The sequence below is a fragment of the Cucumis melo genome, chromosome 4 (genome assembly GCF_025177605.1).
Source record: "Cucumis melo cultivar AY chromosome 4, USDA_Cmelo_AY_1.0, whole genome shotgun sequence".
In the NCBI taxonomy this organism is placed as follows: Eukaryota; Viridiplantae; Streptophyta; class Magnoliopsida; order Cucurbitales; family Cucurbitaceae; genus Cucumis; species Cucumis melo.
The window spans coordinates 28068781-28081022 of NC_066860.1; the positions used below are offsets into that span (position 1 = coordinate 28068781).

Consider the following 12242-nt stretch of genomic DNA (forward strand, 5'->3'; position numbering starts at 1 on the left):
CTAAGATAAATGAGTTAATAGTCTGAAAATTTTTATGTTTGTGTGATATTTGGACTAATGGTAATTTATACGTATGAACATTTTTTCAATTAATTTAGTCCATTTATTTAAGGAGGCACAAAATGGGATGATTAGGGGAAAAACTTGTGAAACACAAATTGGGTTCAACACACCAAGCATGAGAAGGAAAATAAGGGATAGTAATTGTAATATTTAAGAGGTAAAAAGACATTAATCTAAGAAATGAATGGAATTGATACAAATTTATTCTTTGAACCCTAATAAAAACCTAAAAACAATATTTTGATTCAATCAACTATCTTAATCAATCATCCCTGGTGGCAGTCTGGAATCAGAGACTCTTTTTTCTTTATACATGAATTCAGTAAAGAGGGGGAGGGGATGAAAATCGAAAAACAAATTTTTCACATTTGCTAAACCAGTTTTCCTTAACTAAATAGAAAAAAGGAAAAATCCATTAATTTTACACTTTTAACTCGGCATGAAAAATGCTCCAAAAAAAGAAAAAGAAAAGAAAAGAAAAGAAAACGCCTCCTAAACAATAAAAATGCTTCAATCATGTCTCTCTTTCTATCACTGCCGAAACCTTACCTGTTTCCAAAGGCTCGTCGCTGTCATCTTGTGTTGGACTTTGGGATTCTTTGTGACATGGGGTTTCGTTTAAAGAAATGATTTCTGCTTCGTTTTCAGGCTCCATGTCTGCATCTCGTGATGTGTCCGAAGAAGTGCGATGAGGGTCTTTGTCACTAGACAGCCATATAAACTTTAAGTCTTGACCTTGCCAGGATCTGCCATCTACAAATGCCCTTTCAGCTGAATGACGGGTTAAAAAAGTGACATTAGCTGAGCAGTTATTGGATGCATTTGAAATCCGAACACCATCTTCGGAAACAAGCTCCACAGTACAAACATCACCCAACGCCGAGAAATGTTGCTTTATCACGTCCTCCTACAACACAAATTATAAAATGAAATTAGAATTAGGATGAAGATCACCCAAAAAGACGGTAAAGAAAACATTAGTTCAAAAGATATTTGACCAATGACTAACGAGTACTGCCGAAGTGCACATAAATTGGACTCAAAAAGGGAAGAACAAAGCAAAATTAACAAATTCTTATCAACATCAAGAAAAAAAATTGTCAGCTCCATCAAAGATTTTCTTTCTTCTCTCCATCCAAATTTCCCAAATGGGGTAGCCTTGACAGCACTTGTTGACACAACACACCAGTACGTTCCGCCACGTCGTATGAACAATAAAAGATCATCAGCATTGACATGATCTCAATTAATATGATTATTACCCTTCTGAAAATATTCAGCCACCAAAATCAATCTCTAATTATCTGTTCAATAATTTTGGTAAATCTACATGTATGTGCATATGTGCATATATATATCTATATTTGAAATGGAAAGACCACTTTTCATTGAAGAAATGAAAAGAGACTAATGATGATACTTGAACCTTTGTTAGGCCTCCATAAGGAAAAAACTTCTCTTTGAAGAGGCTTTTCACCCTAGAGTTCAAACTTGAATTGGAGAATACCATTCCCTTATCCAGCCCCCCGAGGGGACTCATAGAACAGCAGTCACTCACTTTCATGTAGAACTTTTCTAACCTTTTTCCAATCATCATGAAGAGCTCCTTGCTGCAACAGTAGAGTTGTTCTAGTTGAGACTGAGGTTCCTTAGATTCTTTAAGTGGCTCAACATAAATCATGCCCCTGTATTCTTTCATTTCTTCTCAATATAAGTTGCTTCAATAAAAAAAATAAAAAATGCTTGTGTTTGATGTGCGGGATGTAGATTAAAGATGTTATATAATCTTTTCTTTAACAAAAAGGGAGCAGGCTAAGGGTGGGGGTACAGAGAAACTTACTTGCAAGATTCCCTTTCCACATCCCTAAACATTCTATTGTTTCTCTCGCCCCACATATTCCAAATAACAGCACACACCCCAGCACAGCAAAGGAAACACCCCCTCTCGCAAGCCAACAAAACTCAACTCCTGTGGGAACAAGATCCAAATAGATCTCGCGACCAGACACTCCCATATAAAGTGATCCAGGCTCTCCTACCCGTTCCGACAAAGGATACAACCAAAGGGACCCATTTACGAAGGCATCTGTCTCGAAACCTTATCCATTGAATTCAAGCTTGCCAAACAAATAACCTGACTTTCTTATGAATCTTATTCTTTATAAGATATCAAAGAAGACTCAACGACAGGAGAAGAGTGAACTAAAATCCTAAAGAATGACTTACAAGAAATCCCATCCACCAAACTAGGACTCCAAACACAAACATCCTTTATCTCCGATCTAAAATCAAAACCCTCAATCAAAGAAAGAAGAGGAGTCACCTTTGTCACCTCCTTATTGAACAATGCCTGACGGAAACCAAAGGAGAAAGACACCAAAACATCTGACATGGAAAGACTTTTCAACGAAGACAAATGGTGTAACCTAAGAAACGCTGAAGAGAGGGGAATGCAAGCCTCCCACACCTTATCCCCCATCTATGCCACCTATCCCTCAAAAAAGGAGCCACCAAAGTCAACTTCCATCTGCATAGGGATCTAAATAGCTACCAATATACCACCTTTCCTTTTTCCTTTCATGTAATGCATTATCAATCAGCCTTACGACATCAGTTTATAAGATTATTATACAGGTGCTAGCTGAAAGATTAAGGAACGAAACACCTAAAATAATTTCTTCTCCTCACAGTGCATTCAATGGAGGCAGACAAACATCTAATCCAGTTCTTGTGGCAAATGAAATTGTAGGGAAGGATCGATTGAAGAAAAAGGGTTGGATTCTCAAGCTTGATCTAACGAAGGCCTTTGATGGAGTAGCTTGGAACTTCTTGGATGAATTTCTCCTGCCTAAAGGATTCAACTTTAAATGCATTTCATAAAGTGATGGATGTTTTTGTAACCCAAACTTTTTAATATTCATTAATGGAAGACCAAGGGGGAGAATCAAGCTTCTAGAAGCATAGGGCAAGGTAACTTGATTTCTCCATTTTGTTCCTTCTTGTTAGTGAAGTTTTACATGCACTTATAAACCTAATTTACGAAAAGGGAGGTAGCAGGAAAGGATAAGGTGCATGTCTCTATCCTTCACTTCGCTGATGATACACTGTTTTTTTCAAGTATGATGATAATAGTTTGAATGCACTCATTAAAATTATTTAACTTTGGGGGTGCTCGGGCCAAAAAGTGAATTGGAACAAATCAGCTTTGTGTGGCTAAAATATTGATGATGATAAGCGGCTGTCCACTTCCATTTGCCTGCATTGTAAGGTCAAATGTCTTCTTTTTCTTTATTTGGTCTTCCCTTGGGTGGCTATCCCAAAAAAGTTATTTACTGCAGTCAATTATTGACAAAATTAAGTAGTTAGATTTTTGGACGCAATTTAATTTATCTCACGGAGGAAGACTTAACTTTGTGAGAAGCTGTTTTAGAAAATCTCTCTATTTATTATATGTCTTCATATCTAATGCCATCCGAGGTTTTTCCAATTACTGGAAGGATTATGAAAAATTTCTTATGCGAAGGAAATAAAGGGAGTGAAGTCAATCACCTTCCTAAATGGGAATTTGGCACTCTTGGCAAAATGGGGATGGGGATTTCAGCATGAATCCGATTCCTTATGGTGTAAGGTGGTATGAAGTATTCATGGTAAGGACCAATTTTCTTGGCACACGGTTGAAAGGCTTGAGATGAGCCTTCAAAGTCCTAGGATCAGTATCTCTAAAGCTTGGTCGCAAGTGGAAGCTTCATTGTCTTTAAGTTGGTGTAAGGGTAAAAGAGTTTCTTTTTGACAAAACTTGGTCGATAATTCTATATTATGCCCATGCTTCCTTCGCTGTATAGAATTGCTCTACAGCCCAATGTTTCTGTTTTCAACCATTGGGATACTGAAACTCTGTCATGGGATATCTCCTTCAGAAGATTGTTGAAAGACCCCCAAATTCTTGAATTTGGCCAGCTCCTTCAAACAGTGGCCGAAAAGAAAGTGGAGGCTTGTGATAATTCTTGCATTTGGGGATTGGATTCTTCAGGAAGTATTCAATTAAATTTTCGTTAAAGAAATCTATAGGAGATTGTGGAAAATAGTCCAAAAAAAAATAATATTCTTGTTTAGGTTATGTTATTCGGATCATTGAATTGCTCTTTGGTTCTTCAAAGAAAGATGGCATTACATTGCTTATCCCTTTCAATTTGTCCTCTGTCAAGTTGTGAGTAAAGATCTTCAGCATTGTTTTCAAGTTGCAAGACTTAATGCATCACCCAGGTGTCAACTTCTCCAAGCAATTTTCAAGCTTTTTGGTGCAAGACAGCTTAAATTGAAGAGCTTTCACCTTCCTAGATTAGATCTAGTTATCCACTTTATCTGAGTCACAAGTTCACTTCATGCTTTATTATGCATCTTCCTATGTTGAGGATTGACTCTTGTCATTATTTCGATATTGGGATATGATGAGGGTGTTGAGGGTATATGAACTTAGTTGAGATATCTGAATGCACTTGCTGATCCCCTCTTTTGGATCATTATGGCTTATGTCTCATTGTAATTCAAGCATTAGCCTATTTTCGTTATATTATTTGTTAAAAAGTGCATTTTTTTAGATCCTCTCATTTTCTTTATGAAAGCATGTTTTGTCATAATAAAAATAAAATAAGATAAAGAATAGTTAGAATAACATCTTGACTAAGAAGAAGAGGCTTGATTCTATGCAACTACTCAACTTATACTAATCTAATTTAACCTTTTCCTTTCAAAGATTCTTTGTTTCTTTCAAATCAAATAGAAAATACTTTAAAGATTAGCAGGGAAATATGGATTGAGAGAGCATCTAGGGCAGCGAAGCCTCTCAAGTCTGCAATTCAAAGGAAGCAGCGGAATCTTTCAAGAAAAGGACTTACCTATCCTATCCTAGATTCTCTTTTGAAGCTATTGTTTAGTCTGGTGGTGACATGGTGTAGATCCTCTTCTTTTTCATTGCAATTGCTTTCTTCCCCCTCTCTAACTGGAGAGGTCTTTGGTAATTTCATACCAGCAACGAAATCGTTTCATATAAAAAAGAACCAATAGTTTTAATCTTCCCATATGGTCTGCCAGGCAACAAAAAACAAAAACAAAAAACAAACAAAAAAAAGCCTAATTTTCTTTTGAGCCCTCACCTCGCTCAACAAAGAAAATAAGGAAGGGATAGGGAGGGGAAGGCCACCCAAAAGAAGAAAGAATGAGTCATTAGAAACGATCACCAAAAGCACTAGTTAGAAACATTTTTCTTGGTTAATTAGGATGATTGGATGAGGATGAGTTTACTTAATTAATTAGAATTAGGATTAATTTGGATGAGGATTAGTTTACTTAATTAGGATTAGGATAATTGGTTTTTCAATTCTTTGCAATTGTCTTCCTCGACAACTTTTGACTCGTAATAAAGACAGTTCTCCTTATATCTTTAGGCTACATCAATTTGGTATCAAAGCAAGTGTCTAGGCCAAGGCCAATATTGGCTACCATCTGTGGACTCTTAAACTCCTGGCGACACAAATCGCAAGAGGAAACTTTGTGAGCAGTGCTTATTGTCAAACAGTGCACACCTAATTAGGGAAAACCCTTTAAATTCAAGAAAAACCAAGAAGAATCGCCCAATAACGGAGTTCTAGAAGAACATTCAAGACCAAAAAAACCTACCTTGGTTATGAAAACGACCAAGAAAGGCAGAAGCCTATATTCCAGAACACATGTCACTTCTTACTACATTTATCTTGAACCTCACAGAAGTAGTCACTACGTCGATCCTGAAGCACTGAAATAAATTTGAAATGGAGTAGTCAACTGATGTAATTAAATTTACTACGTTAGACTTTAATTTTTTTTCTCTGCGCTTGGTTATTAACTCAACCTGTAATAGTTTAGTCAATAACTTTTGTAAAAAAGCTTTTGTAGAACAAATATTACAGTTGGGGATTGGTTTGGATGGCTATTTAACCTCCTCCTTCCTTTCATTTTTGAATAACATTACAGAGGTATTTCTTTGGAATCAAAACTCTCTAAGCTTAGATTCATCATCAACGTTTATGGTATCTTGAAAAGAATGATTCAATATTTGAAAAAATTTGAATTGCAAATATTGAGAGCAAGTCTCGTGAAATTCAAGAACCCAACCAAAGCAATGAAACCATGAAAGAAACAAATGCAATAGAAAATTCGGAAGATTCAAGACTTGAAGAAAGTCTAGAAGATTTGAGACTTGAGTGTGAGAGAGTGATAAAACAAACACGACAAGATCCAAGACTTGGGCATGAAGGACGTCATGGGCAAAAAAGAAGAAAAATCAATTGAAAAAGAAAACTCAAACTCAAAGTTGTACAACCAATGATTATGAAATTGAGTAAGAAACAAGGTGGGATGATGGCACCTAAAACCCTATGGACAATCCTCAGCGAAGCAGAAGAAGTTGTGATCCAAGGTGATTTTGTCGTTGCCAGGCAAAGAAGATGAGAAAGAAGAATATTTGACCATTTTTTATCCAATACCCATCCCATCTCAACTTGTTTCAGTATTTTTTTATCCGCAATCTATACATTCCAACCCAACTCCCTTCATTTTGGCCCCCACAACCAGCGTAATCCAACCCAACTTTGGCTCTATTCATTTTTTTCAAGCCCAAACACAAACCAAAAAACATCCATTCTGTTTCACAATTAACTCAACCCATGTTCAACTTCTTTTTTGTTTTTAACGGAAACAAGACTTTTTCACTGACAGGAACTTAAGTGATATTTGGTCCTTCATGAGGCCATATCTTCCTCGTAGGGTTTTGGTGAAGAAAAACTTTTGGTAATTATCCTCTATATGCTATTTTCCTTGATTGGTGGCTCTGTCTTTAGTTCGGCTCTACTTCCATGGACTTTGGTTTTTTTAGTTTTTCCTTGTACATACATTTTTTTTTCAGATTATTCATTAAAAAAAATAGTAATAACAATTAAACAAACTATTACTGGATAGTCCTTGATTGAATACCAAGCAATAAGCGTATTCCCTTACTTCTTCTTCTATTTTTATTTTTTTGGGGTGTCCTTGGCGAACATCCTTAAAGGAAAAACCAATTTACTGATATATGAACAAATATAAATAGTAAACACCTCACATTGTCAAGCTACCCAAAAAGAAGTTGAGATAATCTAGTGAGTTTATAGCATATCATATAAGAGACTCCAGAAATTTACTTGAAACTATCACAAATAGTCTTGATATAAAGGAGGAATGGTACTACATACATTGGCAAAGTCCGCTGGTAAAGGAGGAACAATTTTAAATCCAGTTGAACAGCTACCCAATTTCTCTCCTTCATTATCAAAAGGTGCTTCGGTTGTCAATGAATCAACAGGCTCAAACTTTGAGGACTCCTGTTGTACAATAGATGTGGTTGGCTCAGGATGCTCCCCATTCACCTCCGTATGTGGTGATGCCAAAGCAACACTAGAATCGCTGGCCTTTGGTCCAAGTTTACTAGTGTCAGCTTCTATTCCCACTTTAAGTCTCTTTGCAGAGGACCCAGTGACTGCTTCAGCTTTGTTTCCTGTGGCCTGTATTGAGAAAGAAGTAAGAAAATAAAACAAATGATAGATTGGCTTGCAGCATATAATACATGAGACTAGTAAAGCACTTTTACAGCAGGATGTCTATGCATTAATTTTTTTTTTTATATCCGTGAGTGTTCAAACCAGCTTATGCATACCTCGACTAATCTCACGGGACAACAAGTGACCCTACAATAGTGTCTATCCATTGAGATTAGAGCTGACATGATATAAAACTCTAAATGCTATTTGCGTCGCATGAATTTTCTTTCTCAACTATCATTTATTTTCTCCCCTTATTCCTCCAGCAGTAGAGGCAATATCTTAAACTTAATAAAAATAGTCTCCTGATCAAGCACATATGGTAACTAAACTTATAGAGGCTGAAAGTTTACCTGTTTTTCAAGTTTATCTAACTGGCGCCTAAAATCATTCCGCTTCATATCTAGCATTTGTTGCTTCTTCCGGAGTTCCTCTTTTAACTGTTCCAGATTCTCTAATTTCTTTTGCAAAGGAGAAGAAACCTTGGGGCTACTGAAAGCATGAGAGTGATCTGGGGCAGCTAAAGAAGAATCCAGTGGGTGGGAAATACTGCCTTTTGAAGTGGAAACCGGGACACTGTTCTTTCCTTTGACAGCAATAGATGGAAGTGAAGCGGCTGCAATATGACGTGGAGGAACATGAATACCATTATTACTGCTTACACCATCATCAGGAATGCTGTCACGATTAGCCCACCAAAGTTTGATAAAACGATTGCCCATAACAGCATCAGGTGATTTTAGAGCAGCTTCCGCCTCTTCCCTTTTTGAGAACTGAACAAAAGCGCGTTGGCTATTTGCTGGAATATAGATGTCAATGACCTCACCGTATTTGTTAAAATGAGACAGAAGTGTCTCTGTTTTGTTGCTCTGTAGAGGAATCCCATTGACAAACAGAGTACACGTTGCTTTCTGAGATGGTTTTCGCATAGTACGCATGGTATTGGCATCACTCTGCGCCTTGAGAGATAAATCTCCTGCTTTATTGTGGGGGTCATCCTGAGCCATGTGCTTTTGTTGATGAGAATTTCCTTGAACACTAGCCAATACCACATTCTGTTCTTTCACTTCATTGTCAAGACAACCAGAGGCATTTACTGGATCAAGTTTCCCTTTCACATCTTGTCTATTCCTTGACCCAACTCTACCCCAGACGGACGAACTAGTAACCTGTGAACCACTAGGTGCAGTAATTCTACTAGTGCATCCATTATCACCGGCATCACATTTCCTAACCTGATTCCTATCAGAAGGATCGTCTCCCATAAAGGACTCAACTTCATCGATCTTTGATGAGTGCATGCCTGAGAGTGCATTTGGTTTCTCAGGACAACTGTTGTTCCATAGAGGTTGATCAGGATCATACAAGTCAGCTTCAGCTGCACTACCAGAACCTGAATATACACCATGAAAGGGCAATGAATCATCTCCTACACTAGGCTTGATATTTTTTCCAAGCAATCCTTTGCCACTCATTACTGTCGTGGAAGATGTGCTAACTGCAGGCAGAGATCCAGTAGTTTTCCCAATTAGGTGTGCATTTGGAAGCGATAGAGGAAGGTTAAATTGAGAAAGACTCTGCAAATGCAAGATCATACAGTTGATTAGACCGTTATTAATTACACATCAAAAGAATAGATAGATTCCTTTTCAAGTATGGCCAGAAACGACCATAAGGAATTAATGCTTGTACACTTATACAGAGTCAACCAAACAAAAAATATAAACGGAAAGGAAAATATATTGTTCTCTTCAATTTTTGTCATCCCAAAGAGAAGAAAAATTACTAATTTCTTGATTTTGTATGGGAAAATAGGAAAATTGACAAGGAACTAAACCACTTCCCTTTAAAAATATATACTAAATGAAATTATTTATGGAACTTCAAACTTTATGGGGAAACAAATAATTAAGTTTATGGGAAAAAATTTACAAGTTTGTTATATTATTAAAATGAAAATGACACTGATAAACAGAATGAACAGTATAATGGACAAAATGAACAAGGAATGAGGAGAGTAAAGGTAAATCCCACTCCTTCTTGAACACAGAAGAAAAGGAAAAAAGAAAAAGAAAACTGAGCGGCTAGTGGTTTTCTATACAACCAAAGCACGTACTATTTTCATGAAGAAATGACAACTTAGATTTCAAAAGAATTTATACAAATAACAAACATGCCAAAAAATTATAATCATATACTTGAATGTGGGTATACACACACACACACAGAAAGAAAAAAGTAAACAGAAACACAAGTTTCCGCCAAAATAAGCCTAGCTCAACCAACATAGTGCTTGTATTATCAAGCTTGAAGTCAAATGTTCAATTCCCCCACCCCACAAATTGCCAAAAAAGAAAAACGCATACACACGCTGATGTAACTCAAATCTTGGTAAATTTGTTTCTTTTAAAAATTACTTCTATTATTGAATGAATTGAAAAGAATGTAGAAAAGGCCTTTTTATAGCTAAGATAATAAGGAAACTGAAAAGAAAACTAAACCTTTAACAATTAAGAAAGCTAAGTAAAACTAATTACATCACGCACACAAAAGTTCCCATAAATCAATCCCGAAAATAACTCACTTTACATATTTTTCTAAAAGGACACTACAGTTTAGGCAGGGCAATCCCAAGGGAAATTTGGCTTAAGAATTTAATCTCTGAGGTTCCAACCAAAAATAATAATATCGTTCTAGAAAACTTGGAATCCAAGAACACTAAAATTGATGCTTCCAATAACTGGCAGTGCCATGGAGAGATATAGCCAGAACTCCATAAGTTATGATCTATATAATTTAAGGAAAAATAAACCGACAAGCATACAATCAAACTGGTGTTAAAGAAAACGTCCTTTAAAAAACCTAGATGGCCCTTGTATAGGAACCCATACAGATTACAGATTCATTCTAAACAAATATCAAGCTCAATCAATAAACTGGGTTATAAACATACCTGGACATCTTCAACTACAATGCGGTTAATACCATGCTCCATAGGGCACATGTCTCCTCTAAGGCAGAATCCTCGTTCCTCAAAATCTCTACATCTCTGGCGAGGAATGCCTATGTTTAGAGGAGGGTTGATCGGAGGTCTAAGTGTTCCCTGCAAGCCAATGGGGTGCATCGTTTCTAGCCCACTGGTTGGAATTCCTGGTATTAACCCAAATGCATTCCAAGGTGCAGTCTGTGCCGTAGAAACACTAGGTAAACCCCTTCCAGCAAATAGACTAGGAGGAAAAGACCCATGGTGAACAATTTGGGAAGCAATATCTACAGGACTAAACCTTGAATCAAATTGGTTCCAAGCGCCAGAATCCCTTCCTCTTCCCCTACCAGAACTAAGGTCACCCGAAAATCCCTGGTTTCCCCTAATCCTTTGATTGAAATCCCCAACCACTCGAGGTCCTGGCACTCCACCCAAGCGTCTTTTATCAAATTTCCCAGGAGTGTCTTTCTCGAGAGTGGGAGCATTGAAGGATTTCCAAGCTTCATTGGCTTGAGAATCGTTGTCCCTAAAACTACGTCCATTTTCAAATGGTTTATTACGCTTTCCATATGGCCTCAAAACATGCTCACGTGTATCTCTTTCCAAAGACTGAGAGCGTGTCTCCCGCCTCCGATGCTTATGGTTGCGATCATCATCTTCATCATCACTAATATCCTTCTCCTCCGGGTCACTAACATAATCAGAAGAAGAAATACCTGGCTTAGGATATGAAACTTTAAGTTCCATTTGACTCCCAGCAAAATCCTGAACGATCCCTTATGGCTTAAAGGTGTGCCTTGAATCCAGGACTGGAATCACTGTAACGAGTTATAACCTACTGGAACGAAGAAAGAAAGAAATAAATCAAAGTAGCCTCGAACAACGAGAAACAGTATATAATACACACCTAGACTTAAAAACCCTCACACCAAATACAAAAGGAATCAATTCAGCAGCATTCATTAATTATTCATTCCTTGATGAAACACGAAACACACAAGTAAATAGCTGAATGTAATACTTCAAATAATCCAGGATCGAATTGGTCCAATAAATCCCAATAATCCATCACTTCAATGGCGAACTAATTATAACAGAACCACAAAAGTTCAAAATTCTCCAAGCCCGAAACGAAAAAGAAGTCACAGAAGCTAAAAAAAGAAAACAGAAGTAATGAAAAAAACAAAATATATAACAAACAAACACAGAGCAGTAAATAAACAACAAACGAACAAGTTACCGGATATTATCGGAAGAATTGATCAAGAAAGCACCTCCAAATGCTTGAATTCAGTCAGAGCATGGAAACTGGGCTTTGGAATTAGGGGGAAGCAAATAATAAAGGAGCGAAAAACAAAGGGCATTAAAAAGGAACAGAGCCAAGGGAAGAAACAAGATCGTTGTAGGAAAAAACCGCCGGCGTTAAGCGATTGAACGGAGGTCCGGCGAGATGGAAGAGAGAGCTTGAGGGTTTCCTTCGGAACCCTGAGTTCGTATATGGCCCCTTCGGAGTTGTGAACAGCAAACAGGATTCTAAACCGAGAAGAAGAGAGAGAGAGAAGAGAGAGAATAGACGACGATTG

General features: G+C 37.2%; 1 protein-coding gene across 3 annotated transcripts; it reads right to left on the reverse strand.

Annotated features, from left to right (window-relative positions):
* Positions 1 to 237: 237 nt before the first annotated feature.
* Positions 238 to 12242, reverse strand: LOC103487115 (zinc finger CCCH domain-containing protein 41). 3 transcript variants are annotated; one of them, XM_008445335.3, is made up of 5 exons: positions 11900 to 12241; positions 10627 to 11494; positions 8027 to 9250; positions 7329 to 7637; positions 238 to 970 (listed from the first exon to the last, which is right to left on the reverse strand). In XM_008445335.3, exons 2-5 carry the CDS (start codon positions 11404 to 11406, stop codon positions 578 to 580), a joined length of 2706 nt encoding a protein of 901 aa, XP_008443557.2. In that variant the 5' UTR covers positions 11407 to 11494; positions 11900 to 12241; the 3' UTR covers positions 238 to 577. The 3 variants fall into 3 exon arrangements, with proteins under 3 accessions (XP_008443557.2, XP_008443556.2, XP_050939241.1); XM_008445334.3 differs by having other exon boundaries at positions 10627 to 11497; positions 11900 to 12239; XM_051083284.1 differs by lacking the exon at positions 238 to 970 and adding an exon at positions 5371 to 5854 and having other exon boundaries at positions 10627 to 11497; positions 11900 to 12242.

Bases quoted from the DNA above. Each gene is read 5' to 3' on its own strand.
- LOC103487115 (XM_008445335.3), bottom strand. From the start codon at position 11,406: ATGGAACTTAAAGTTTCATATCCTAAGCCAGGTATTTCTTCTTCTGAT. The intron at 7,638-8,026 runs GTAAACTTTCAG...TTCTCAATACAG, and splicing joins TAGATAAACTTGAAAAACAG to GCCACAGGAAACAAAGCTGA. The intron at 971-7,328 runs GTATGTAGTACC...TTTGTGTTGTAG, and splicing joins TACCAGCGGACTTTGCCAAT to GAGGACGTGATAAAGCAACA.